This window comes from Neofelis nebulosa, chromosome 2, assembly GCF_028018385.1.
Source record: "Neofelis nebulosa isolate mNeoNeb1 chromosome 2, mNeoNeb1.pri, whole genome shotgun sequence".
NCBI lineage: Eukaryota > Metazoa > Chordata > Mammalia > Carnivora > Felidae > Neofelis > Neofelis nebulosa.
The window spans coordinates 220,386,892-220,413,433 of NC_080783.1; the positions used below are offsets into that span (position 1 = coordinate 220,386,892).

The window sequence follows — 26,542 nt, forward strand, 5'->3', positions numbered from 1 at the left end:
GGGGCCAGGAGATCTTGGAATGCACACTGTCAAGGACTGGAGTGTCAGCCCCGGTTCTGGCCGGCACAGCTGGCGAGGGGGACGCATACTGCCTTGTTTCTAAGAAACGCAAGGGCCACCCCGCAGAAAGCGTGTCCAGCAACAAACTCCACATCTCCCACACTTGGCTTCCCCAGGGAGCCTCTGCTCGCTCAGTGTCCATGTGCTGCTGCGATGTCTGGAGGGAGGGGCCCTCCGCGAGCCCCCAGGATGGCCAGCTCTCCTCTCGGCCAGGAGCCCCAGGGGAAGGTGCTGGTCGGCCTCGCCCTGGCTGCTGGCTTCCTGGGCTGCCGGAAGAAATCCGCAGGCTGGGTGGCTAAAACAGCAGCCCATTCTTCTCTCCTCCTTCTTTGGAGGCCGGAAATCTGAAATCCCTCTGGCACTGAGGGACACCTGTCCAGGCCTCTCTGCTTCCTCGCTTCCAGGGCTCGGTGGCCGCCTCTGGCCTTCCTTCACCTGCAGGCACACGGCCGGACCTCTGCCTCCCTGAGGCCATATGGCCTTCTCCTTGTGTGTCTGTGTGTCCCAACCCTCCCTCCGTTCTCCATAAGGACACCTGTCAGTGGGTTTAGGGCCGCCGTAAGTCCAGGGTGATTTCATCCTGACATCTTTACTCACATCGGCAAAGACCCTCTCCCCAGATCCAGTCACATGTGCAGGTACTGGGGGATAGGACGTGGCTGTATCTTTTCGGAGACACAGTTCAGCCCACGGTACCGCTGTCCCCCGACACCTGGTGCTTTGCGTGAATGGGCAGGTTTTTGCTCTCGGTGTGACAGGTGACCTCAGACACCCTGGTGACCCCTTTCCGGATGCTGCGTCCCACCCCGGGGGTGGGAGAAGAGAGCGGCTGTGGTGTGGTATGGGCCAGGCCTGTCCGTTCACCAAGCAGTAGGATCCAAGCCTCGGCGGGCACCAACTCTGGAGGTGCCTCTCTGTTGCTTCTGGTTCACGAGTGAGGACGGAAGAACGGAAAGACGGTGTCCAGGGCCATGCACAAGGCACAGGGCCGGTCCAGGGGAACGTAGCTGGCCAGCACCTGCCCCAGAGTCTCCGTCCTACCCGCCACGCTCGAGTGGATTGCTTCTTTGGTTTTGTTTCTCTTTCGGGGCACATGAGGAGGTTTAGAAATGAACTTCAGAGCTGGCTACCCAAAGACTTCCCACAGACGTGGCAAAAATATTTGGCGTGGGGTTCCAGTTGCCATAGTTTGTGTATCTACAGGATTCCCCCGTCTCTGGCTCCAACCAGCTGTGGTGCTGATTTCCCACGTCCCCTTCCAGCGCCGAGCATGCCCTCTGCCTCCGGGCTGGGCAGAGGGGACAGGTGGGGGTGCGGGGGTCTCCAAAGACAGTGAAATCACCCAGCTATGGACGGAACTGTGCCCCTCCCAAATTCACAAGTTGAAGCCCTAAATCCCAGTGTGCCTGTATTGGAACAGGGCCTTTCAGGAGGTAGTTAAGGTAAATGAGGTCATAAGGGTGGGGCCCTATAGGTCTGGTGCCTCTAAGAAGAGGAAGAGACAACAGAGCCTTCTCTCCTGGCCGCCCCCTCTCTGCTGAGTGAGAACTTCGAGAGCGGGCAGCCGTCCGCAAGCCAGGAGGGTGCTCTCCTGGCACCAGTGGCCGGCACCTTGATCTCGGACTCCCCGTCTCCAGAACGGGGCGGTGGGGGTGGGGTGGGGGGATGTCCGTTGTTCACCCTGCTGGGTCTGCGGTGCTCTGTTCCGGCAGCTGGATAGACCGGGACACCCCCGTGGGGCAGTCAGATTTGCGGGACCTCCACCTACCCCATGTGCTTTAGAGCTATTCTTAGGTTCACAGCCGCAGAGTAGGGCGTTTACCAAAGGTCCCCGGAGCCAGACCCTGCGTTCCGTTCTCAGACCTGCAGTTTACAAGCTGGGCGACTTGGGGGTGCTGCTCCCCACTCTGACCTCGGTTTCCCCATCTGCCGTCTCAGCCCGATGACTATACCCCTCCAGGTGGTGTGGAGGGCTCAGATCCTCGGCGGGGGCGGGGGGCACTGCCACATCTCCACTGCTCCTGGACAGCTGGGGGTCCCTGTCTCCCAAGCCCCTCCCAGCCAGGAGTTCTTGCGCTTCGTAGGAGGGCGAGGCGAGGGCCAGTCACCCAGACCACGGGAAGTGGCGAGGACGAAAACCCCAAGAAAGAGGCCTGCCAGCTTCGGAAGTGAGCCTGACCACCCCTGGGCCTCTGCAGCTGGGCCGGGCACGCGGGTGGCTAGCGGGTCCTAAGTCCCGGCCACTCCTCAGGTCCTACCCAGGCTGCACCTTCCCCTGCTTTTCAAAAACCTCCGGAGGGGGTTGTTTCCACCCCAGGGACCCCCACGAGCCCCTGGACCCTGGAGCACCTAGTCGTCACCCCTGGAGTAAGTGAATTCCAAACCCCACCCAGCTTCGTTTAAGTTACCTCTACGCCCAGCCTGGGGCTTGCACTCAGGACCCCAAGATCAAGAGGCGCAGGCTCTACTGACTAAGCCAGGCAGCCGCCCCAACCAGGTTACACTGGCGAGAAGCAGGGTCTCCGGAGGGAGGCTCCTGCCCTGGCCGGCTCGCCCACTTCAGGCCACGGGCCAAGAACGCCCTGCACAGAACAAGGGTAAAAATGCCCAGGGGGTGGTCGGTGATCCGCGACGCGGGTGCCCAAGGGGGAGCACCCAGAGGCACGGGGAGGGCCGTTACCCCCCCCACCCCCTTGCCCCCGGCCCGGCAAGGGAGGGGAGAGGGCAGCCGGTGACAACGGACCGAGCGTCAGCAGAGACTTAAGAGGGACGGAGGGAGGGCGGAGGGGTCCCCCAGAGATGGACGCCTGGGCCCGAGGTCCGCCGGAGGTGGTGGCCACTGCCTCGCAGGGCGTCTAGACCCGGCGGCGGCCTCGGAGCAGCCGAGCGCGCGAGGCTCGCGGCGAGGACCCGAGGAGGGTTGGGGGCGGGGCTGGGGCCGGGGCCGGGCGGTGGGCGGGGCCGGGGCGGGGGTCCGGGCCGGGGGCGTGGCAAAGGCGGGCCGGCCTCTGGCGCCGGGGCCGAGCGCGCAGTGTCGCGCGAAGCGGGCGCCGGCCGGGCGGGAAGCCGGTCCCTCCGCACCTGCGGCTGCGTCCCGCGCGTCCCCGGCCATGGCGCACGTGCGGGCGGCGGCTCCGAGGGTCCGCCGGGACGTCCAGTGAGCTGGGGGTCGCAGGAGGGAGCCGGCGCGGGGCGGCGGGCGCGATGCCTGTCCTTCCGGAGGCGACGGCGGCGGGGCGCGCGGTGGCCCTGGCCCTGGCCCTGGTGCTGCTGCTCCCCGCGGGTCCGGCGGGCGCCCTGCCCCGCCTGCAGCCCGGCATGTGAGTAGCGGAGCCCCGGGCCCCTGAGCAGCTTTGTCCCTGGGGCCCTGACAAAGTTGGGCTCTTTGCCGCCCCTGGGGAGGGAGTGGTTAAGACACGGGGGTCGGGGCTTGGGTCTGGGGGCGCTTCCGTGGCGGGGCCACCTCCTCCTCCCCTTACCCTGTCGGTGACCCTCCACTCCGTCATGTGCGACCGCGCGCTCTGGCAGACGCCGCGCTCCAGTCGGGGTCCTCGTGGGCAGGGTCTGGCTAGCGAGCAGGAAGGAAGCAGCCCCTTCTCACTTCCTTCCAAAGCTGCCTCCGGGGGCCTGGGGGGCCTGTGCAGGGGCGGGGAGCGCCCAGACGCTGCGGGGGGGGGGCGGTAGTGGTGGTGGCTGGACGTGGTTTATGTGTTAAACACGTGCGTGCTGGGGCTGAGAGACAGAAGGAATTCAGCACCAGAATGGGCAGGAAGAGAGGGTCCGGGAGCCAGCGGAGATGAATTCAGTTTTGAAAGATGATTCCCCAACGGGCCGTTTAGCGGTCTCTGTTAACCGGCAGATCCATCCCGTGTTGGCCTCCCAGGACCGCTGGTGCCAAAGTGAGCCAGAGAGGAGGGGGAGGAGGGGAGGTGCCTGCTGGAGGCCCCCAGCCCAGGGCTCCTGCAGGGTGCTGCAAAGGGGCAGGCCAGTGGCCCGGCCCGGGTTAGGGACCCCTGCCCGGCACTCGCCCAGAGGGCCCAGTGCACCTGGTGGGGCAGAGCTGGGGGGCAGGGCAAGTCGGTGCCCCAGGACCCCCATCCCCCACCCTGGGTCTTGCTTTGCCCCAGGCAGGAAGATTTCCTTGTGGCCTTTGCATCCAGAAATGTGAGTGGCCTGAGTCCCGACTCTGCATGACTTCTGCTGGACATTTTTCTTTCCTGTGATCCCAGTGAGTTCATTTGTCCAAGGGAAGCTGCAGCCTCAGAAGGGATTATCACAGCGGCGGGCGGCCCCTGACCCTGGTTGGCACGTCACCTAGGGCTCCGGGAAGCCTCTGGCCACTCTGGGGCAAGCAGTGGGTCGCAGGAGACCTTCACTTTCTGCTTCCTGCTTTCCCCAAAGCCTCCTCTGCCCTGTCTCTTCCTCCCCTTCCTCCTCCTCGGGGAGCCTCCCACGTGGCAGGGGTGGCTTCCCCTATGGGGGCCTGTGTCCCTGTTTCTTGGCTAGGCTTCTGTTCTCAGATGGCCCTGGGCAGACTGAGTTCTGTGACACCTCGGGGTATACCTTCCACAGCCCCATTGGCTCTGATTGTCTCTGAGGCACCTGGTGCTAGGTAGCATTGAGCTCCACTGGCCAGCTGAACACGGGACAGCCTTGTGCTAGACCCCGGAGCGCTGGAAGCCGGTGGGCTCTGGGTGCCAGAATTTGCTTTTTGCTCCTTGTGCCCAAGAGGAGCAGGGGAGGGGGCCAAGAGAACAGCCGGGGTCCCTGAAAGTGCTTTGTCCTCGCTGGTCCTGTGCCCCCTGCCCCCTTCCCCTGGGGGAGGTCTGATGAGCCTGTAGGGCCCCGCACAGGCCTCCCCACTGTCTGTGACTGGTTTTCCTGGTGGGCCTCTGGGGGAGACAAAGAGAAGAGGGGTGCCGTGGAGTAGGGGTCCCACCGACCCGTGGCCCAGCGTGGCCTTTGTGGACGTGTGGGAGCTTGTGGCTGGTTCTTGGGTTCCCGCTGGCCGACCGTGTCCAGACTGGAAACCCTACAACATGTCTTTATTTATTTATTTATTTATGCCTCTAAGTGCATTTCTGCTGGAAGAATGGTTGGCTTATCTTCCTGGGGCCTGGAGTGACCGCTCACTACACACAGGGCTGGCCCAGGGCTGCTGGCGGGGTCTGGGGATGGGGAGACAGTGTCCCCTACACTGGAGCTCCAACCGGCCCAGGGCCGAGCCTGCAGGCTTCCAAGTTCAAGGGTTGCGCCTGGTCCAGGGGGACGTGTGTTCAGAGGCCCACCCTGGGGTTCAAAAGGGGAGCTTGTAAAGACAGGCACGACGGAGACGCTTCTGGGGAGCCTAGCCCTCCTCCTGCACAAGGGTGTGCACGCAGCCCGGCTTCGCCAGCTGGGCGGGGCTGCCTGCCTCTCCCTCCCCGCCTGCTTTTCCCCTTCCTGTCTCCTCACCCTGGGGCCATCATCCTGGGGCCTGCTGGCCTGGAACCGCCTGCCCCAAAGGGACGCCTCACATGCCCACCTTCTCCTCGGCTCTGGGCTGAGGCGCCGGCCTCCAGGAGCCCCTCTCTGCCCGGGAGCAGATGTCCCACGGAACTGTTTGCTTTGTAGTCTGGGAATTGCCTTGCCTCCCCAGATGGGAACCAGGAGCCAACTGCAAGGACAGGCCTGTGACTGTCCTGCCACTTGGGCTGACACTTCGTCTCTATGTCTGTTCCCTCCCCCATCCCACCTCCTCCGCCCCGAAGATGGAAAAGTTGGCCCAAGCTGTGCTTCTGAAGGGCTGGGAACTCCCCCGAGGGGATCGGTGCCGCGCTCACCCCCGTCCCCGGGGGGCCAGTGGGCAGCCAGCAGAGCGGGGACTGTTTTGGGGGGCTGTGGAGGGAGCAGCAGAGCCGGAAGGGGAGCCCAGGCCCACGGGCCTCGGGAGAAGTCACGCAGGTGACTAAGGGATGGGAGAGTGGCCAGTGGGAGTGAGCCCACAGGGTTGTGTGACCCTGAGGGTGTCCACGGGAGAGGCGAGCCCACCCCCCATCCCCTTCCTCAGAGGCTGTGGAATCTGGCCGGCCTCGCAAACTTTGTGCCTTGTCTCCCGAAATTTGAAATTTGCCTGTGTCTGGCTGGGGCAGCTGCCCCTCCCCCCACCTCCCAGGCCCCTTCTCTATAACCACCTCCTTCCTGAGCGAGGCACCCTCCTGTCCTTATGTGGGGGCGGGGGGGTCAAGGGCACTGGGGAGCCACTGACATCAGAGGGCTCCGCCGTGCACCCCTTCCGCGCTCCCTGGAGGCTCCCCGCCTTCCACACTTTGTCCCACCTGGAGCGAACTCCGTGTGCCCAGCGGGGGCAGCTCAGGGGATATCTCTGAGGCCAGGATGGCTGGGAGGTGGGGGCCTAGGCAGGAAGTCACACGGGCACGGGGTCCGTGTCACTGTTCCCGCTGACCCTCAGGCCGCTGTTGTCCTGGCAAAGCTACAATAGTCCTGTGGGTGGCATGGGGCCCCTGCAGGGGGTCTGCAGGGTGTGGCCCTGTGGCCGTCCCTCCTCGTCCTCTTCCCACACCTCGAGCCTGGCCCTGCCGCAGGCCAGGGACGGTCACTGCAGGGCCTGGCCCTGCTGTGCCCCCCACCCCTGGTGGCTCCACGCCCTGGACTGGGGCCTACTGACCATCTGTCCTCTGTCCCAGGCCGCACGTGTGCGCCGAGCAGGAGCTGACCCTGGTGGGCCGAACCCAGCCCTGTGTGCAGGCTTTCAGCCGAACCGTGCCCGTGTGGAAGCCGGGCTGCGGGCGGCAGGCGTGGTGCGTCAGCCACGAGCGGAGGTATGTGCTGGGGCCCCAGGTCCGGCGTGCGAGCGGGCGGCCGGGGTGGGGGGGCTCTCCCGGTCCCAGGGCCGTCCACACCCCTTCCCGCTGCCCTGCGCCTGATGCCAAAGCTTTTCCCGCCCCGGAGGGCAGCTCACAGATGGAGCGTTGCTGCGCAGTGGGCCCTGCAGGCAGGAGGGGACTCTGGGAGGACGGAGTCCCGTGGCCGAGGCGGGGTGCTGGGGGCAGGGGCTGGCCACACGAGAGGGGAAGAGTGGGGTGCCCGGCTTGCTGAGTGCCCTGTGGGAGCTGCTTCGGCCGAGCCCTGGGCCTCATTCCCGGGGGAGCCAGTGCCAAACCTTCTCTTGCTCAAGATTTTATTTCAAAATCAAATTAAGGAGTGCCTTTGCATACCTCTCCTCTCTCTGGAATCTGCCCGACTGCAGAGCCGGATGGTGGGGGGGCCTCAGCTCGGGCAGCTCCCCCATTAGGTGCAGGGAAGGTGGGAGCGGCCCTCACGTGGGGTGTGGCGTCCAGCTTCGCAGCGTGGCCTTCGAGGGTCGCCTGCGTGGCGTCACCCGTGTGGGGTGCCAGCTCCCTCCGCGGGCCCTTGGTGGTCTCTGAGGGCAGCGTCCCTTGTTCCAGGTGCGCCGAGGATGGGCGCCATAGCCAGCGGGTGGGGGTAGGGATGCCGCTGCCCGTGCCGTGGGGCATAGGGTGGCCCCTCAGCCACGGAGGGTCCTGCCCAAAGGTCAGGGGCATCCACGCTGGGAACTGGGGGCAGAAGGAAGATGTCTGCCCTCCTGCTGCCCCAGAAGTGTGCTCTGTGCGGTCCTCCGGGCCTCCTCATGTGTGCGGCCACCAGCATTCACAGATCGGGAGTGAGGTCACGTCAGCCGTGTCCCCACGACGACCCGTGGGGAGAGGTGCTATTTCTAGAAGCTGCCAGGGGCCTCGTGGTCCCAGGGCTGGAGTGTGGGGTGTACGTGTGTGCTGAGGGAGCTCCCAGGGCGGACAGCTCCCCGATTTCCCTGTCGCTGGTCCCCAGGCTGGCCTGGGTAGGGGCGGGAGCATCCGGGTACCTTCAGTCTCCTGGCGGAGCGTCTGCGGCCCTGGGAGGAAAGTCCCACTGTCTGCGAGGGCCTTGCTGCCCGGTCATGTGGGGTGGGGGCCATGGGTCTCTGCCACGTTTCCTGTCAGGGAGTGGGGAGTGGTCTGTGTTCTGTGTGGGGGTCTCCTGGGAAGGCTCAGGAGGGGCCACGTGCGGAACGGGTTCCTGGCATCCTCTCTTGGCCCAGCTTGAGGTGATGGGGCTGGGGCAGTTTGGGTCCTTGGCCTGCGGGGGGTGGGGGTGCCTGGCCTGGAATGCAGCCACGTGGGCTGCTCCCCCCATGGTCCTCCACCCCACGTGGATGAGAGCTGTCTTACCACCTCTGTGTCCTGTAGGGTTTCTGCGACCTGTGCTAACCACTTCGCTTCTGTGGGGCACCCGCTGCGCCGTAGTGGGTGTGTCCCCTCCCGCGGTGCCACAGCCGAGCCCCACGTGCTGTCTGGGGGCAGTTGCCCACACGCCTCGTGCAGGCGTTTCTCCAGTGGCCGTCGAGGGTGTGCCATCCTTCAGGAACGCACAGGGGCCCCAGCTTGCCTGGGTGGCCGGCCCTGCCCCCTGGCCCCCTTTCCCCATCTGCCAGCTCCTGGCGCGTCAGGAGGGTCTCCCCGACAAACCACCAGCCAGCTCAGGCTGTGCTGGGGGGGAGGGGCTCCCCTCCCCTGCCCTGCCCCTCCACACTCCCCTGCCCTTTGGGGGGTGTGGCCTGTGCAGGGGGAGGAGGGAGGGAAAGGGTGCTTGGAGGAGCCCGGAGCCCTCCCACAACCCTTCCCCCCAGGCCCGCCCGACCCCCCACCCCCTGTCGCCCCTGGCCCTGCCGTAAGCCAGCTCCCCGGCGGTGGCCAGAGCCCGCGTGGGGTGTCCCGTGTGGGCTGCAGGGGAGCGACGGGGCAGTAGGCCCACCAGCTGTGTCGCAGGGGTCTCTAACGCCCAAGGGCGGGGGCGCGGGGGGAGGTGGCAGATGGGCCGGCCGGCGGCCGGCTCCGTTCTCCGGGCGACCGCACGCAGCAGCACGTAGCCCCGGGAGAGGGATAAATATTTACGGCGGAAGGGCCCGAACACCGTTTGCTCTGCCAAGAGCCGTCCACTGCTGCGGTCGGTGGCTCTCCAGGCAAGTGGTTTCATGTCCTGCCGAAGTGATGTTTTGCAAAGCTCTCCCGAGCTGCTGTGTGCAGCGGGCACGTGAACTCACGCTTCCGGGAAGTGGCCTGCCTTGTTGGTGGGGTCCTGGTCCCCAGGGTGGCCGTGGGTTTCCCACGGCTCCCTGCGGCCAAGCCCCAGCAGGCAGGAGGGTGTTTTCTCACCTGGAAAGGACAGGCCCGGCCCTCGGGCCGCTCCCGGGGCTCAAGGGTCCTTGACCCCATGGCTGTTGGACGGGCCCCGGTCACCTTTCCTACAGACAGCGGTGGGGCAGGGGTGGCCTCGGGTCACCCCCTTCCTTTTGTTCTGTTACTCCGCTCTCTGTCCCTCTTCCCCGGCCTTCCTGCCCGCCTCCCCACGGCCTGTGACCAGTCCTGTCCCGTGGACACAAGGACCTCACAGCCACGGACCCAAGGGCAGGGGCTGAGCACCCGGTCCCGCGTTAGTTTCCTGTTGCTGCTGTAACAGGTTGTGACAGACTGTGGGGGCGGGTCTTCAGTGTTCTCTGCCTGGGGGCCTGAGACCCAGGTGTGGGCACAGCTGGTTCCTTCTGTCCCAGGCCTCTCCCTGCCCCGGGTCCTGGTGGTGGCCGTGTCCTGGCTCACACCTGCCTCTCCCCAGTCTCTGCCGCGGTGGTCACGTGGCCCTCCTCCGGTGTGTCTGTGACCGTTCCCTGTCTTCCGAGGACGTCAGTCCTTGGACTGCGAGCCCACCCGAAGTCAGTACGGGCTCCTCTCAGTTTGTTTCCATTGGGAAAGACCCTGCTTCCAAATAAGGTCAACGGTCTTCGCCTCTAGGTGAGAACAGAGAGGCTGGGCTGGGGCAGTTAGCTGTCCGTCTGGCTGACCGTCACCGGGTAAGGGTGGAGGTGGGCGGGGCAGGGGTGAGGAGGGAGAATCAGTTGTACCTCACTCTGAACAAGGGGGAATGGAGCTTTCCGGAATGGCAGAGACCCTTCCGAAGGCTGAGGCCCGGCAGAAGTGGAGCCAGGATGTAGGAGCCTGGGGCTATGGGGTGCCACCGAGACGGGGGGCTGTGTGGGCGATGTGGGACCAGGGCACTTCTGCCCCCCACCCTGGCTGCGGCTCCAAGGTCAAGGCCGCGGGGCGAGTCCCAGGACTGTGGGAGGTGGACCCCTTGACCACTGCTCCTCCAAGGCCACCCTGTGGGGCCTGCTGCTGTGCAGAGAAGCAGGGTGGAGGCTGGGGTTGGCCAGCCTGCCATGCAGAGGGCGGCCCCAAAGGTCCCGGGGCTGCAGGTGGCCTGGGGCAGCCTCCAGGGGAGCTGGTCTCTTTCTGGTTTAGTCAACGCCCTCCTATGGGCACTGTCCGTGCCAGGCCCCAGACTGACTGGCCAGACCCGGGTGCCTCCTTCCAGCGTGGACCCCTTCCCAGCTCCTGCTTGGGGCTCTGTCTCTCTCCGCTCAGCCTTTGTGAGAGCCGCCCCCATCCTGAACAGGAACCGGCCTTGGACCCAGGCCGCCCTGTCCCCTCTCCTCTGAGGGTCCCTCCCGCCTGCTCCCCTCTGACGGCAGTGCTATGTGTGACCACAGTCTGGCCCCTCTGCTGTTGTCCACAGCTGTCCTCCCGGTCACCCTGGGTCCTTGGCTCAGCCCTCCACTCTGCAGGTGGGGAAGAGGGCCCTCACAAACCGCGAGCGCTCGGGACGGTCCTGCTGTCTGGTGTCCTGGGAGCCTGGGGTCTGAACTAGCACTACCCAGGGCACAGCCTGCCTAGCACTGGGCACCTTGGAAGCCACTCTTGGTCCTCGGCTGGTCATTTCGAGTCTGACCCCGAAGGCCTCAAACCTGGCCTGGGGCCAGACGTGGGACGCTATGCCCATCCTGACGCTGGCTTGGAGCTGGGCCCCAGCAGGGGCAGAGAGGGAAGGGGGCAGCAGCCCCATGGGCGGAGCTGGCCGGGGCCATTGGTCCTGGCTCCAGGCCAGCCACGTGTGCCCTGCTGCCCCTCTTCGTGCGAGTGTGGCTCACAGACCTTTCCCCCACCTCGGAGCCTGGACCTGAAGGGAACAGTCGGGGAGCCAGCGTGGGGAGGGGTGGGTGGGTGAGAGCCAAAAGCAGCGGGACGTGCCGCCAGAGCTGTGTCTCCACGGTAAACATTTCCCTTCTCCCTTCTTTTCTAGAACCATCTACTACACGGGCCACAGGCAGGTGTATGCCATGGAGGTGCAGACCGTGTTCAGGTGCTGCCCCGGGTGGAGCCAGCAGCCCGGTGACCAGGGCTGCCTCTCCCGTGAGTGTCCTCCCCCAGCACTAAATCTGTGCCTCAGAAGAGGCCGCGTCTGAAGGGATCGTCCTCCAGCGGTGGGGGTAGAGACCCTGTCTCTGCACTTGGTGGCACTTCCCACAGCGTGAGAGTTCCCCACTCTGCCCCCCACCCAGGCTGTAAAACAGAATAATAGAAGAGGAGCGGTGAGCTCCGTAGGCTGATGCGGGCGGGGGCCAAGGAAAGAGGGCTGGGGCTGGTGGGGGCTCCGAGCGGAGGGTGGGGGGCTGTCGGCTAGGGCCTGGCATCCGGGGGAGGGGTCTGAGGGCAGCCCCGGGACCACGCAGTGGTGTGTGTGGGCTCAGGAACCTCTCAGGGCCCTGTCACGGAGCCAGCCCACCGTAGCCACACCCCTGCTCTTGGGTCTTGCGGGCCTGTGTTCCCAGGAGGGCCCGGGGCTGGGCGGTGGCCCCCGGCCTCTGTGGACATTCGAGACGGCAGCTCCTGTCCTGCCTCCCGTCCTAGAGCCATGGGCCTCAGACTCCCCAGGTGCCTAGTGGAGGTTTGTCACTGCCTCCCTCAGAGAGAGGGGGTCCTGATCGACGCAGGAGGGATGGGGAGCCCGTGTGTCAGCACACGAGAGCCTCACTGTGATGCCTCTGCTTCTCGAAAGGAAGGGGGGTCACAGCTGTGGAGTCTGGCGGTAGAGGGTATTTGGGAAGCCGTTCCTGGCCTGTGGGTGTGGGCACAGGTGGGCCGGCAGGTGGGTATGAGCACCGGAGGGTGTGGGGACAGGTGTGTGCGGGGACAGTTGGGCCAGCAGGTGGGTGTGGGCACCGGAGGGTGTGGGGACAGGTGTGTGTGGGGACAGTTGGGCCAGCAGGTGGGTGTGGGCACAGGTGTGTGGGCACAGGTGGGCCAGCAGGTAGGTGTGGGCACAGGAGGGTGTGGGGACAGGTGGGTGGGCAGTTGGGGTAACTGGGTAAGAGGAGGCCGCATCCCTTCCCAGAGAGGTGGCCTCGGAGGTCTGGCCTCCCCTGAAACAATGCCGTGGCGCCCCCTAATGTGAGGCGAGGGACAGGGCCATGCTGCAGCGGTGGCTAGGGGTCCCGGCTCCCCCCTGCTGGGATGGGAACCAGACTTGGGGGGCCGTGTTCCAGCCTGTCTCTGCCCCTGGGCCCCCCTCCACACACGGGGAACGTGGGAGCCGCTGAACAGGGGCAGAGACGTTTTTACACGAACTCCAGTTGGAGAAGGGGAAGAGAAGGGTGGTGGGTGCTGTTTTCTGGGAGAGGAAATGAATAATTCTCCCCAGGAAGGGAGCAGGAGGGAGGAGGCGAGGAAGCAGCTCCACCTCCCTGTGGGCAGGAGAGCCTGCGGGGGGGGGGGGGGGGGGGGGGGGAAACGCCTGGATGCTGGCCAGCCTCCCCACCTCCCTGTGGGCAGGAGAGCCTTGGGGGACGAGGGGGGGACGCCTGGATGATGGCCAGCCCCCCACCCCCCGGCAGCGGCCCTTCTCCCCACGCCCTCTGATCGCTCTCTGATCGTGGTGATGTGTGTGTTCCCTGCTTCCGGCTTCTAGGAAAACAAAGGGGTCTGTTGAGTGGGGGTGCAGACATCAAAGCCAAGGCTCCTGGTTTCCGCTGTGAGGCCGGGGCTCCTCAGACCTGCCAGAGGCGTCCCTACCAATCTGGTGGGTGACGGGGGCGGGCAGAGGAGGTGCGGGTGGGGGTGAGGAGCGTGGCCTTTTACACCTGGGAGGGGACACGGATGTATAGCTACATGGTGGCCCGGGGGTGGGGGGCCCTCTGGGCTTGGCTTCCTGGTTTGGGGGGACTGGCGTGTAGCCTGTCACAGGCAAGGACGGGGGGAGCCCGGGTGCAGGCCGGGGTCTGTACCCCACGTTCCCACAGCCCACGCTCATGAGCTGGGGTCCCATAACCCTTGGTTTTACCCGTGTCTCAGAGAGACCATCCCAGAGGCAGGGCCAGGGAGCAGCCGCAGGGCCCAAGGTCCTGCCAGACCCTGGGAGGCCCTGTTGGCCTCTCTCCATGGCAGAGACGGGGCCCGAATGCTGGCTTTTCAAGGATGGGAGGCCAAATTCAGCAGAGGCGTACAGGGCCAGCGGCCACCACGGTCTGTCCTGCCCGGTCTGGCTCCACTGGCAGGAGCGGGGATGCGGTAGAGGGGCAGAGCGGCCTTGGCCTTGCAGAGGTGGAGGAGATCGGCTGCGGTCAGGGCTGTGGCGGTGAGGACATTGTGGGGGGGGTCGGGTCTCGGCCACAGTGCCTGGCCTTGGCGGTCCCGGTTGTCACCGGTCTCCGAGTGTATCCTGAACTGGAGGCTTTGCCTTTCTTGACTGTTTTTTTTTTTTAAATTCTTTATTTTTTTAATGTTTATTTATTTATTTATTTATTTATTTATTTATTTATTTTCAACTTTTTTTTTAATTTACTTTTGGGACAGAGAGAGACAGAGCATGAACGGGGGAGGGGCAGAGAGAGAGGGAGACACAGAATCGGAAACAGGCTCCAGGCTCCGAGCCATCAGCCCAGAGCCTGACGCGGGGCTCGAACTCACAGACCGCGAGATCGTGACCTGGCTGAAGTCGGACGCTCAACCGACTGCGCCACCCAGGCGCCCCAATGTTTATTTATTTTTGAGAGAGAGAGAGAGAGAGAGACAGACGGATAGAACACGAGCAGGGGAGGGGCAGAGAGAGACTGAGACAGAATCTGAAGCAGCTCCAGCCTCCGAGCTGTCAGCACAGAGCCCGATGAGGGGCTCGAACTCACAAACTGTGAGATCATGACCTGAGCTGAAGTCGGATGCTTAGCCGACTGAGCCACCCAGGCGCCCCTCAGTTGTTTTTAAAGGATCATTTTTAGTGCAGGATTTACTTATTTACGTATTTGGGTTTTATCTGTTTATTTGAATGTTCCAGAAAAAGCCCTGTGATCCAGCCTCTCCGGACACCCACTTGTTCCCCGGTGTCTGGGCTGCCGGCATGGGAAGGGGAGGGACTGGGGGGTTCACATGGGGAGGGTCCTGAGCCTGGGACCCTGCCCCCTGTCGCTCAGCTCCCACCGAGCTCTTGGGAGGTGAGGCCTGACGGGAGGCTGGTTGCTCGAGGATGCTGATGTGATGGGGTGTGAAGGGGAGCACAGAGCCAGCTGGGGCTTCGGGGTGGCTTTGGGGTGCAGATGGGCAGGGGAGGCCCGGGGGGTGTGGGGGTGGGAGCATTCAGGGAGCCTGCTGGGGCCCCGAGCAGGAGGAAGTGTAGCGGATGGCGGGGGGGGGGGGGGCGGCAGAGGAAGGCGGGAGCACATGTGGGAGCACCGCCGTGGCTGGGGAAGGTGGGCTCAGCACAGGGAGTGTGCTTCCTGCTGTGACCTCTCCCGGGCTGAGCAGGTGCCCAGAGCCCCCAGCGCCCAGGAGGCCCTGCCCTGGGGGGTCAGGTGAGTGTCTGCGGGGCTGCCTTTGGCCTCTCCGTGGGCTTGCCTGTGGTGGCAGGGCTGGGGCAGGGTCTCTGGGCTCCCGAGTGCGAGCGCTGACGGGGTGCCGGGCCCCACTTGGGAGGGGTGCCCGCCTCCCTGGGGGTCAGGATCCTTTGACCTTGTCCCGTTCCTCTGATGGCTTCTGGCACCTTCCCTCGGTCCCAGTGCAGACTGTCTGTGGCGCGGGGGAGTGGGAGGTGGTCAGGCTGGGACAGGGCAGGGAGCAGCCCCCGCCCTGCTCCACCAGCCTCGTGACCTGGAAGTGCAGCTGTGTGCGGGCCGACGTCCGGGCCCCCCGTGTGTTTGTGTGGCATCGAGGAGGGGGCCTAACGCCGTCTGGGAGAATGGCAGGAAGCTTCTAATGGCCGTCATGATTGCTCAGAGACCCACTAAGCGGCATTTGTGACCCGGAGGTGACCGAAAAGGAAAAGTGCTGGCTGGGTGGGGCGCGTTGCCCGGTGACCGGGGGGCTTCCCCGGGTCCACATGGCTCCCCTCTGCATGCGTCCCCAGGGCAGTCTGGCGCTGACCCCCTCTGCCGTCGGGGTGCCAGATTCCTGCCCAGTGCCTCTCTCAAGTCCCCGTCTTTCCCAGTCAGGTGCAGATTCTGCCTAGACCCCCTGAGGCCCTGGGTCCTGGCTCCCCCTCATCAAAGGCGGGCCTGAGTGTGAAGGTGGGTGTCTGGCCTGACCCTGACATGCACCCACCTAGGAATGCGGTGCCGAGAATACGTTCTGCGGCTCCCCGATCTAACTCTGTCCGTATAGGGCTGGCTCCGGCCATCTGAGGAGGCCACAGGATGCAGAGGCAGGGCCCGAGCAGGTGCTGGGAGCCGCACCGGAAGGGGTTCTGCGGTCCTCGCAGTTCTGGTTCCTTTGTTGCAGGACTTCTCAGAGCATTTAACATGCTAATGTGCCCTGAGGATTCCTGAGACAGACCGTAGTGTTCCCAACCAATTCTTTCTTTGAAAAGAAAGGAGGAAGACACAACAAAGTCGAAACAATAAGCAGGGTCCTTAAAGCAAGCCCTGGGAAACACCGACGCAGCTGATCCACTGGACAGACGTCTGTGCGGGGCCGACGCGGTGCCCGGCGCTGCTCTCAGGCAGAGGCTCCTGGGGCTGCTGTCCTGGGGCAGGTGGACACGCGGGAAAGCTCACAAGCAATGCTGTGCGGGCCGGTGAGACGCGCTCTGGAGAACGCGGAGGCGGGGAAGGGACCGCAGGCCGGGCGGGGCAGAGCGGGCCTTGGAATGGCTCAGATTTACTCCCTGGAGGCCAGAGGTGTCCAGTCTAGGTGCGCGTGGGGGTCCTTCCTTCGTCCGCTGACTTGTGGCCGCGTCAGCCCCCTCCTGCCTCCTCCCTGCCTGTGTCACCTCCTCTCTCCTAGCAGGGCCTGCCCTGCTCCGAGTGGGCTCGGGCCCTACCTTGGTCACACCCGCAAACACTCTGTTTCCAAGTGGGGTCGCTTTCTGAGGTCCCGGGGCCCTTGTAAGGACAGGGAGCCAGGGCAGGGTCTGAGTGGGGCAGGGACACGGTCTGCTGTGGAGGGCAGAGGCAAAGTCGAGGAGCCACCTCGGGGCTGGCCCTGGGGGATCAGGGAGCATGGTGAGAAGGGGTCGGGCTCTGGGTGCGTGGACAGTGGGAACTGGGTCTGGAAGCCGTGGCCGTGGCTGGGGGCCCAGGACCTCGGAGCCCTCCGGACCCCCGTGTGAGCCCAGAGTGCGTGGGACAGCCGTGCCCTTGACTCTGAGCAGACCCTCAGAGATGACCGGGTCCTGAGGAGGACACTGTGGAGTGACCACCCGGAGCTTTCTCCACGGGCTTCCCGCCCCATCTTGGTCACTCATGCCTTCTTGCTGCCCGGGGGATGCCAGGGGAGCTAGAAAAAGTCTGTGGCCTGTGAGGGCTTCATTCAGTAGGGGAGGGACTGACATGGTTCGTTGTCACAGGAGCCAGGACGGGCTGTGGGGCTGGCCGGGGGACGGAAGCCCAGGCTGCTGACTGCCTGGCAGGCTGGCCCTATAGCTCTCCCTCCCGGGACGGCCGCCGCCTCCTCTGGGCCCCGCTGGTGGGGGCGTTAGGGAAGGAGCAGCCTGGGGGCAGCCGCGAGGCCTGGGGATGGCCCCCCTCTGCTTTCCTGCCTTGCCGCTCACTTTTCCATTTCCGTTCTGGACGCGTGTCAGCCCGCGCCCAGCGTGGGAATTTGGAGAGCTGGCGTCCTGGCCCTCCTGTCCTCCATGTGGATGTAAGCATCCACAGGGTCGCTAGGGGTGGGCACGCTGTCCTGCTCTGACCCCCCCCCCACCCCCAGGTCTCTCGCACCCGGTCACATGCAGCCCCGCACGGTGCACACGCGTGCCCTGGGCCAGCATGCTGTCCACCCAGGCCAGCTGGCCTGCCTCGCGGCCTCACACACGCGCCCGTGCATGCGAGTGTGCTCACACTCCCACATGTGTGTGCACACAATCCCGTGCTCACGTGGATGGTCTCACACGTGCTGACACGCTCACCCTGAGACAGGCGCACACACGTGTGCTGTGTGCTCACACACGCACAAATGCGCCTGCACACATGTGCTCGTGCTCACATGCACGCGCATGCACCCGTGTTACTCACCGGTGTGAGCACTGCATGCCCACGGGGTATGCTCGCACCCGTACTCGCAGCCCCTGGCACTCACACTGACCGCGCGCTCCTCCCCCGGGCCTCCAGCACAGGCCTGTGGCGGGCGCGTGCCCGCGGCGGCGCCCGTGGAGTCCCCAGGCCAGGCACTGGCTCGGTTCTTCCTCCGGAGCTTGGAGCTGGAGTGCCTCCCTCCCCACCACGAGCGTCCGGGATGGGCGGAGGTTGGGGTGGGGGCCCGGGGTCCTGGCCTCTAGCCCCCAGCCGGCAGGTTTGGGGACAGACCGGGGACAGAGAGACGGAGGGGGAGGGGGGACTCAGGGCCTGTCCTGTCCCCTGGGCTGCCGGGGAAGCGCCTCTCTCCCGCAGCCCCCCTTTGCTGTGAGGTGGGCACTGTGGTTCCCACACCTGGCCGCCCCGCGGCTTTGCTGGATGAGCTGAGGACCACCCTGAGCCACGGCGCTGATCCACCTGCCCTGCGGGGCGACCCAGGGCCAGTGTCGTCCTCGCTGTCACCCCCTTTGTCAGCGCTCTTCCCCCACCCAGGGTTGTTCGAACCCCTAAGTGCCTCCCTCGATGGCAGACGGAGGTGCTTTGCGCCGGGTCCAGCCCTGACTCCCCTGGCCTCCAGGGCCGGTTGCTGGAGAAATGTTGGGGACAGGCGTGTCCTCCTGGGGTTCCACCGTGCTGTGTGTGCCCCGCAGTCCTGGGAGCCTTTCCTGGGCACCTGGCTGCGTCTCACAGACCCTCCCTCCGGCTGGCCTGGCGGGCTTTGGCCACAGGCAGGACGCTGCCGGGTGCTGGTGTCACTGCTATCCTTGCTAAGGCTGGGAGCTGGGGACCAGCCGTCATCTGATTGATCGGCTGCATTTGGGGTGGCCTACCCGAGCTTTCCTTGAGCCTGGCCCACACTGGGAGCCCACGTGGGCGGTTTTATTGAGCTCCCACGTCCACCACGTGTCTCAGTGGGGGGCTGATCCCAGGTTCCAACCTTGGAGCTGCGGCCCAGAGAGCCGCCTCCCAGGCTCCGTCCTGAAGAAGCTGAGGATTCAGCACTGAGCATGCGCGGGGTGCAGGGAGGGGCTGAGGTCGCCTGCAGGTCTGCTCAGGATGTGACCTCAGACCCATCCCATGGACAGGCGTGCCCCTCCTCCGGGGACGCCGTGGGGGAGCTGGCGGAGGGATGGGGCTCCCCTGCTCCTGGCTCAGCCCTCGCTGCGGAGAGAGGACAGAAGCCAGAGGCGTCCACAGGGGATGTGCGCAGGAGGCGAGCAGCCGGAGTCAGCAGGGTCACAGGCGGGGCACTGCGTCCTGGGTCTGAGTCGGTCGCTCCGGCCCCGGCCTCCTCCAGCTGCAGAACGCACGTAGGGTCTCCGGGCCGCTTCGGCAGAGGGGCCCAGGGAGGGGCTCATTCCCAGGGCTGGCCTGGAGAAGGCCGACGTTCGCCACCCACGGCTGGTGACCTTGGCCGCGTGCTCAGAGCCTGCGGGTGGGTGGCCCGGCAAGACCACGAGAAACTCGCCAGCCTGGATCACACCTGTCCCGCCTGAGGCCACTCTACTGTCCAGCAGAGGAAGGGAAGAGGAGGGGCCGTGGGCTCGACGGAGGGGCCCTTCTGGGGGCGAGGCCTGGGCCTGCGTGCGTGCGTGCGTGCGTGCGTGCGTGAACCCAGCCACGGTGGAGGGGCGGGCCCTACGTGGAGGGGGCGGGGCCATGTGGAGGGGCGGGCCCCACGTGGAGGGGCGGGGCCGGCGCGGAGGAGGGGTGGCCCTCCACCGGGCAGGTGGCCTGGCAGGTACTGCGCCTGCTGCACGCATGGGGAGTTCCAGCTAAGAGCACCTGTTTCTTGCCTCCCACCTCGAGAGAAAGTGGCGCTAAGATGCCACGGAAGATGTCCACACGTGCCGCCCTCACCCTGGGGACTGCGCTCCCGGGATCTGCCAGCCTGCCGACTGGACGCCCCTCAGGGCCCTGCCAGCCTGAGGATATGGGCAGAGCCTCCCTCTTTCCCCCCAGAGCCAAGGCCTGGTCCGGGGAGGGGCTGGAACGCTCGGTGAACCGTCACCGTCCTCGAACCTCCAGCCCGCACTCTGTACACCAGAGCGGTGTTCCCCCTTTTCTCCTCAGATCGTGGGCGAGGAGACCGGTTCAGCCCTGGCAGCTGCTGCGGGTACCGTGTGCGGCTTCAGGCTCAGGCAGTGGTGTGGAGGGGACCCTTGGTCGTGTGAACGTCGCTAAGAATGTTGTATTCGATGTGTGCAAGTCGTGGACTTGACAGGACTTTCTGACCCACTGGCTAATATCAGACCGGAGCTTGAACGCCTGTGCACAACACCCAAGCCGCCTGCCTTGCCCGCTAAGGCATCTGGGCTGTGGGGTGGTGTGTGCACGGTGGTTCCTGGGGGGCTTCTCCAGCCACGCGGGACTCCCCCGGCTCGGCCCTCCCTCTGCCTGCCTGGCCCTCAGAGAACAGAGCCACCCAGCAGCAGCAGACCCGTGGGTCCCGTGGGTCTGGGTCACCTCTGCCTGCCCTGGCATTTCTCACTCTCTCGGGGCAACTGGTTCCTTCCAGGGCCCCTGAGGGTCCTGTGGGCACAGTCCTGGCCCCCCTGACAGCCTGAGGGGGCGTCCCCAAGCCGAGCCTCTGTCGCGACCCCGGACCGTAGTAGGAATTCATAAAATTCATTTAAAAAAATGAGTTAATGTTGGGGCGCCTGGGTGGCTCAGTCAGTTAAGCATTCGACTTTGGCTCATGATCTCACTGTTCGTGGGTTTTGAGCCCCGGTTCAGGCTCTGCATTAACAATGTGGATGGAGCCTGCTAGGTATTCTCTCTCTCAAAATAAATAAACCAGGGCACCTGGGTGGCTCAGTCGGTTAAGCGTCCAACTTTGGCTCAGGACATGATCTCTCGGTTCATGGATTCGAGCCCCACGTCGGGCTCTGTGCTGACAGCTCAGAGCCTGGAGCCTGGTTCCGATTCTGTGTCTCCCTCTCTCTCTGCCCCTCCCCCGTTCATGCTCTGTCTCTCTCTGTGTCAAAAATAAAAATACACGTTAAAAAAAAATTAAAAAAAAAAAATGAACTAACGTGAAGCGTAAAACGCATCTGTTCCTTGGAAATCCCTAAGTCGTTTTGCGAGGCATCTGTCCAGCCTTCAGTAACAGCCACGCGTCGAGTTTTCACGTGTTTTGTTTCCAGGTCTCTTACTCGGTCCTTTTTCCTATCTACCTGTTCCTTTCCCACACAGGGAGCCTCCCTCTTCCTTGTGCGGGTGTCAAACATGCTCATTTGAAAGCCAGGCTCTGGCTGCTGTGCTCTGTTCGCCTGCGGCGGGGGGCAGTTCTTCAGTGTTTGCTTGTGCGACCTCTTCCCTCAGCTGCCGGGGTGGGGGGGGGGTTCCTTGGGGGGGCCTGTCCCCTTGGACAGGGGCGGGTCCTCAGCCAAGCCTGCAACCTTCCTTTCAGTGGGGGGCTGTTCCCCTGCTGGCCCGGACTCCTTCCCCACCTCCTCAAGAAAGTGTGTGGGGGGGTGTTGCAGGCTCTGGTGGTGTTGGGCCAGTGCATGACCCAAGACAGAACAGAACTGGACCCTGATCTGGTGGCAGGGTTGGGACTGCAGGCCCGGGAACGACCCCCCCTCACCCCCCCGCCAGCCAAGGTTCAAGGGCTCGGGCTTCAAGACGTAGTCTGGGCTTTGCTGTCTGTGATGAGGATCTGGGTCCCATCCAGCTCCAGGCCTGGCCTTATGGGGAGACTTTAGGGACCGTCCCCAGGGTCGCTGGTGGCTGGGCTGGGGCTGCCCCTAGGCTGTGGCCCCTTCTCACCACCTTCTCTCCTCTCTCCACAGCCCGGTGCAGCGCTGGCTTCTGTTTTAACGGCGGTCACTGCGCGCCCAGCTCAGTCCAGCTGTGCCGCTGTCCCCGAGGGTTCCAGGGTCCCCGCTGTCAGTACGGTGAGTGGACGGCCGGGCATTCTCTCAGCCCCTCACCCTGCTCCCTGCGGCTCATCTGAAGTTGTTGGGAGGAGGGGGGAACCCCGAGACCCCCTTCCTCCACCGATGCCTCCACACCCCTTCCTCTTAGAGCCTGTCCAGTTGTGGCCTCCCCTGGAGAGATGGGCAGGGACCGGCCGGGCTACGGGGCGGCCAGGAAGCGGCCCGTCCCAGGGTCTGCAAACGGCATTCCTGCCTTGCTGGAGGCTCCTGTGTCCCCAAAGATGGGGGACAGCCAGGGTCCTATCGGAGGCGACTGGTTCAGTAAAACTGGGCACGGCTGTAAAGTGACGTGTCACGAAAACCCATCCATGCTACACGCTGTTAAATAGCAGAAACTCGACGGAGCGAATTTCAGAGATCGAATTGGCTTTAGGAATCGATTCATGAACCGGGCAGAATCCCATATAACAAGGGGGAGGGGAGCTCCCGGGGGCTACAGAAAGGAAAGGTTTTTAAAGAGAGAGAGAAAGGGCAGGAAAAAGGAAATTGTCAGCCAAGAACCCTGGCTGCAGGCAAGGGGGGCCTCCTAAGGGGAGCGGAATCTACCGGTTTGCTTCCTTGTGCCAACCAGGGTTCCCGCGATGACCGCTTATGGGCGATGACCCCCCCCCCCCCCCCCGGGGCTTTGAGCTGCAGTCAGGTTGGGTCTTGGGTCATAAACTACGTGGTGCCATTTTGTGGGTCTGCGGTTTTCCTTTTAACAACGTGCCGTCGGGGTGCTGGGAGGGAGGTTGGGCCTTGGAGCAGATGTGCGGGTGACGGGGTTTCTGTAAGGAAAGTGAGTACAAGTGCGTGAAAACGCGTCACAGGAACCCCCGCAGGCATTCATCCTAATCTCTCTGTGAGATCAGCGAGAGCTCCCCTCCCTGGGGTTTCCTGCTCGGTCCGCGGTGCCTTCATTGAACGTGTAGCTTTCCGGGTCCTGTCGCAACGGGGCGCAGAGCCACGGCCGCCGGGGGAAGCGAAATACTCCCGACGGCTTCCGGTGCTTTGAACTTGCTCCTGGTGAGCGGCTGGGGACTTCTTTCAGGGCGTTCGTCCTGCACCATGCTTCAATGCTTCGGATGCCCAGCGGGCAACCAGGAGGAGGGTGGGCATCAGGAAATTGTAGGGAGCAGGAGGCTCTCTGTTTGTAGAGGAGACCCAGCCCTCTCTCTGGTCCCTGCATGTTCACGTGTGATGGCCCCCCTGCTGTCCCCAGCATGGGCTGAGGGTAGGGGTCCTGGGGAGACAGGTGCCGGTAGCTGAGGGTGCTGACCATTGCACAAGCTGGCGGGTTGGTGGCTTTTCTGATACCCTCTGTTAGCTGGAAGGTTCTCTGCTCAGCCAGCTCCTCAATCCCGCTGCTTCATGGGCTCTGTGTGCCGGGAGGACCGATGCCTGGGCCAGGGAGTGAGGCCCGCTGTCTCTCAAGCCCTCTGGGTGCTGGGGGGCCTGCCCTGTGCCCTCTAGGACCCTGAGCCCCTCTGTGGGCTGTAACCCCCCCCCCCCCCCCAGGCAGGCTGGAGAAAGAGACACATCTTGGTCCTGGGGTGAGCTGGTTTTGGGGCCGTTGCTGGGTCAGGGATGTGACTTACCAAGTCGGCAGCATGGATGCTCTGTGGTCCCTGCCGCGGGGGGAGGGCAGTGAGGGGATGCTGGAGTGTGGCCTGTCTTTGGTCACGTCCTCCAGGAAGCAGCTGGGGACACCTGCCCTGACCCCCTCTGGGCCGGCCTTCCTCCCATGCCCTGCTTCCTGTCAGCCATCAGCCACCCCCGCTCCTGGCCTGACTCTGTCCAGGTGGCCAGCTCCGAGTCTCGAGGGCTGGTGCTGTCTCTGATGAGCAGCTTCCCCCACCCAGAGACCCTGACACTTGGCCTCACGGGGCCAGGGGTGGGGGGCACGAGGCCTGCAGAGGCAGAATGGGGAGGGAGCATCGAGTGGGGGGAGCTCAGCGTCAGCAAGTGACCCTGTGTCCATGGGAGGGGGCCTGTCTGGCCAGGACACGTGCTCGGTGGGCTCAGATCCACACACGGGGTCTTAGGGAGGGGGGAGCCGTGCTCACATGCCTTGTCCTCTAGCTTCCGGGCCTGGGCTTTAGGCTTGGCTTTGCCTCCAGAGCAGCCCCCACTCCCCGCGTTCACATCAGGGGGCCTCTCTGGGCCTGGAGACTTGCGCCGTCTCGCCGAACCCTCAGTTTATCCACTTGGTGGAAGAGGAAACCGGGATCAGGGAGGCCACGTAGCTGGTCACGTCTCAGCAGAGCTGGGGCAATGGTTGCTTGGAACCTTCCACCGTCTTCCCGCACCAGGCTTCAGTGGGGCCCCGTCAAGACCTGCTTTGGAGAGAGAGGGGCAGATCTCCAAGTCCCCACCCTGCCGTGTACACCCTGTGACCAGCCTGAGTCCTCTGGGGTAGGTCGGCTTTCCGGGAGTGGCTGGTCAGGGGTGGGACAGATGTGGCTTTCAAGAAGCAGCAGGTCCAGCTGGAGGGCAGCTGCTGGGCTGCCTCATGAGGCGCCGTCTCCTAGAAGAGAGGCTGGGTGTGCAAAGCCAGCTATGCAGGGCTGGGTGAGGGCTGGGTGTGAGGGCGTGCAGGCTGGGTGTGCAAGGCTTGGTGTGCAGGCTGAGTGTGGTGCAGGGCTGGGGGTGTAGTGCTGGGTGTGCACAGGTGTGCAGGGCTGGGCGTGCAAGGCTGGGCGTGCACAGGTGGGTGTATAGGGCTGGGTGTGTAAAGCTGGGTATGCATAGATGGGTGTGTACGGCTGGGTGTGCATAGGTGGGTGTGCAGCGCTGGGTGTGCCCAGGTGGGTGTGTGGGGCTGGGCATGCAAGGCTTGGTGTGCCCAGGTAGGTGTGTGGGGCTGGCCATGTAAAGCTGGGTGTGCACAGGTGGGTGCGTAGGGCTGGGTGTGCGAGGCTGGGTGTGCACGGTGCGTGTGCAGGGCCAGGTGGAAGGGCTGGGCCGCCTGCAGGGACAGCCCTTGTCTGTGCTGCTGCCCAAACGTCCACCAGCACCACCTTCCAGTCTCTCCTCCGTCCGGATGAGGCAGACCTGAGCCTCAGCACAGTTGGCAATATTTAACCAACCCCCCAGTTATAATTGCTTCCAGTTTTGAAAATAAAAGCCATATTTTTTCTGGTTCCCCCAAATTCTTTCGTTTGAACAAAAGAGAGGGGGGAGGAAAGGACCCAGCTGTGTGAATGGTGGAGCGTGGAGGGGGCGGGGCCCTAGGAAGAGCCCTCCCCCGCCTGCCTGCCCCCTCTCCCTGGGGCTGGGGGCCTCGGGCCTCCGGTGGCTTAGCCCCTTTGTTCCACCTCCACCCGCCCCCATCCCCCCTCCGGAAGGCGGAAGGCTTTCTGCAGGAGCCAGGGGACACAAAGGGGGCCTGTGCGGGCAGAGCCCGGGGCGTGGGGCGGGGTGTGGGGGGCTGGGGCCCGGCACCCACAGCAGAGCCCCCACCCCACCCGGCCCAGGCCCTCTGCCGCCAGGGCCAGCTTCGTGTCCCGTAGGTGGGCCAGTGTGACCGCGCACAGCATCCTGGACCCCAGTCACTCCTGTTGGGTGGGGATCAAATGGTGTTTCGTGCAAGGCCCAGGTGCCAGCGCAGGTGAGGCACAGGGCGTCTCCGTGGAAGAGGCTTGTGGTGGGGGCGGTGCTCTCTCCCCCCAGAGGCCCGGTCTGCTGGGCGTGAGGGCCTGAGGGTAGATGACCAGCTGGCTGGGGACTGTCCCTTGTTCCTGCGGTAACTGCATGCACAGCGTGCCTGAGCTTCCGGACAGTGCTGCTCACATGTGGGCCCTCTGGTAGGGACACCCCCCCAGGACTGGGGGCCTCCCCGCCCTGGGGGTGAGCTGCATGTCAGCAGAGCAGGGCCAGTAGCTGTCCCTTGTTGGGCTCCGGGGGCCCTGCAGATCCACCAGGAATGTTCTCACCAGCAGAAAACACGGCTTTGTCCCACCCCTACACCCGGCTCACAAGCGCGTGCTCCTGAGTGAGCCAGTACCTGCCGGTGACGTGAGTGCTTCCTGGCCCCGGGCATGGGGTCTTAAGGAAAAAACAGGCAAGAAACACATACATTTAGGGACATAGCTTGCTTTTGCACTGGGCGTCGTGACCAAGCCGCTGGTCATTTCTTGTGACTTGATCTCACTTGATCTCTTGGGTAAGAAGCAGACTGAGAACTCAGGCTTGGGTTATCTCTAGGTACCTTCTGGGTCCAAGAAGCTTTGGCTTTTGTTCCCTTCTGGGCCTCAGTTTCCTCACCTGTAAAATGGGTGGGTTGGGCAGGTCTCTGAGGCAGTTCTGGGACTCTGGCTCTCGGGTCCAGCTGAGCGATCAGGGCATCAGCACTGAGGCCCAACAGAGCGCAGCCCGGAGCGCTTCCTGGAGGAAGAGGGCCTGTGGGCTGGGGAAGGTTTGGGGAGGTGCAGGTGGTTCAGGGTGGGCTTTCCAGGTGGAAGATAGGCTGGAGCAGAGCCGCAGAGAGGAGACAGTGAGCCAGCTTGGCCTGGAGGGCCTGGGCGGGGGCCGCAGGAGGGTCAGCCTGGAACCCCCCAGGGCCCTTAGCCTCCCTCTCTGAGCTGGCGGAAGACCTGCTTCCCGGGGCCACCTGGCAGGTGCCCCTGGGGACCCAGTGTGATCTGTTGCTCTGCCCCCACGCCAACCCAGCAGGGAGAGACGTCAGCGGTCCTGCCTGGAGCCTCTGCACCCTGACAGTCTGCCTTCTGAGCAGGAAGCCAGCGGATGGGAGACCCCGGAGGCGGCTGTGCAGGGAAACAGAGTGGCGGGAACAGGCTGCTGCCCCGAGGGTGTGGGGGCAGGAGGCAGGCCTCAAGGGCGACTCTGTTTCTAAATTGGGATGACTGATCAACAGGGAGGAAGCAGGCCCTCCCAGGCCACCCTTCTGTGCTGCCCACTGTGTCTGAGGGTGGGAGACCGACCCCCCGCCCGAGGTCCAGACACCATCAAGGGCTGTTCCTGGCCAACCGCTGTGACCAGCTCATCGAGGGGCCGGCGCTGCCCTCCTCGGAGGGGCTGGGGCCCTGGGTCAGGGTTGTCTCGTTTTGGAGGGCACGGCCCGCAGAGGCCAGGTTCCAGGACCTCTGTGGTC

The 26,542-nt window shown here is 64.6% G+C and overlaps 1 protein-coding gene across 2 annotated transcripts in view; it reads left to right on the forward strand.

Moving 5' to 3' along the window:
* The first annotated feature begins 3,091 nt into the window (after positions 1–3,091).
* Positions 3,092–26,542, forward strand: part of MEGF6 (multiple EGF like domains 6) — an 87,366-nt gene continuing 63,915 nt past the window's right edge. For both annotated transcript variants that reach the window (XM_058719361.1, XM_058719363.1), the window contains exons 1-4: positions 3,092–3,380; positions 6,747–6,881; positions 11,254–11,363; positions 21,304–21,408. In XM_058719361.1, the coding sequence (XP_058575344.1) occupies positions 3,265–3,380; positions 6,747–6,881; positions 11,254–11,363; positions 21,304–21,408 (466 nt within the window). In that variant the 5' untranslated portion in view covers positions 3,092–3,264. The remainder of the gene's footprint in view (positions 3,381–6,746; positions 6,882–11,253; positions 11,364–21,303; positions 21,409–26,542) is intronic.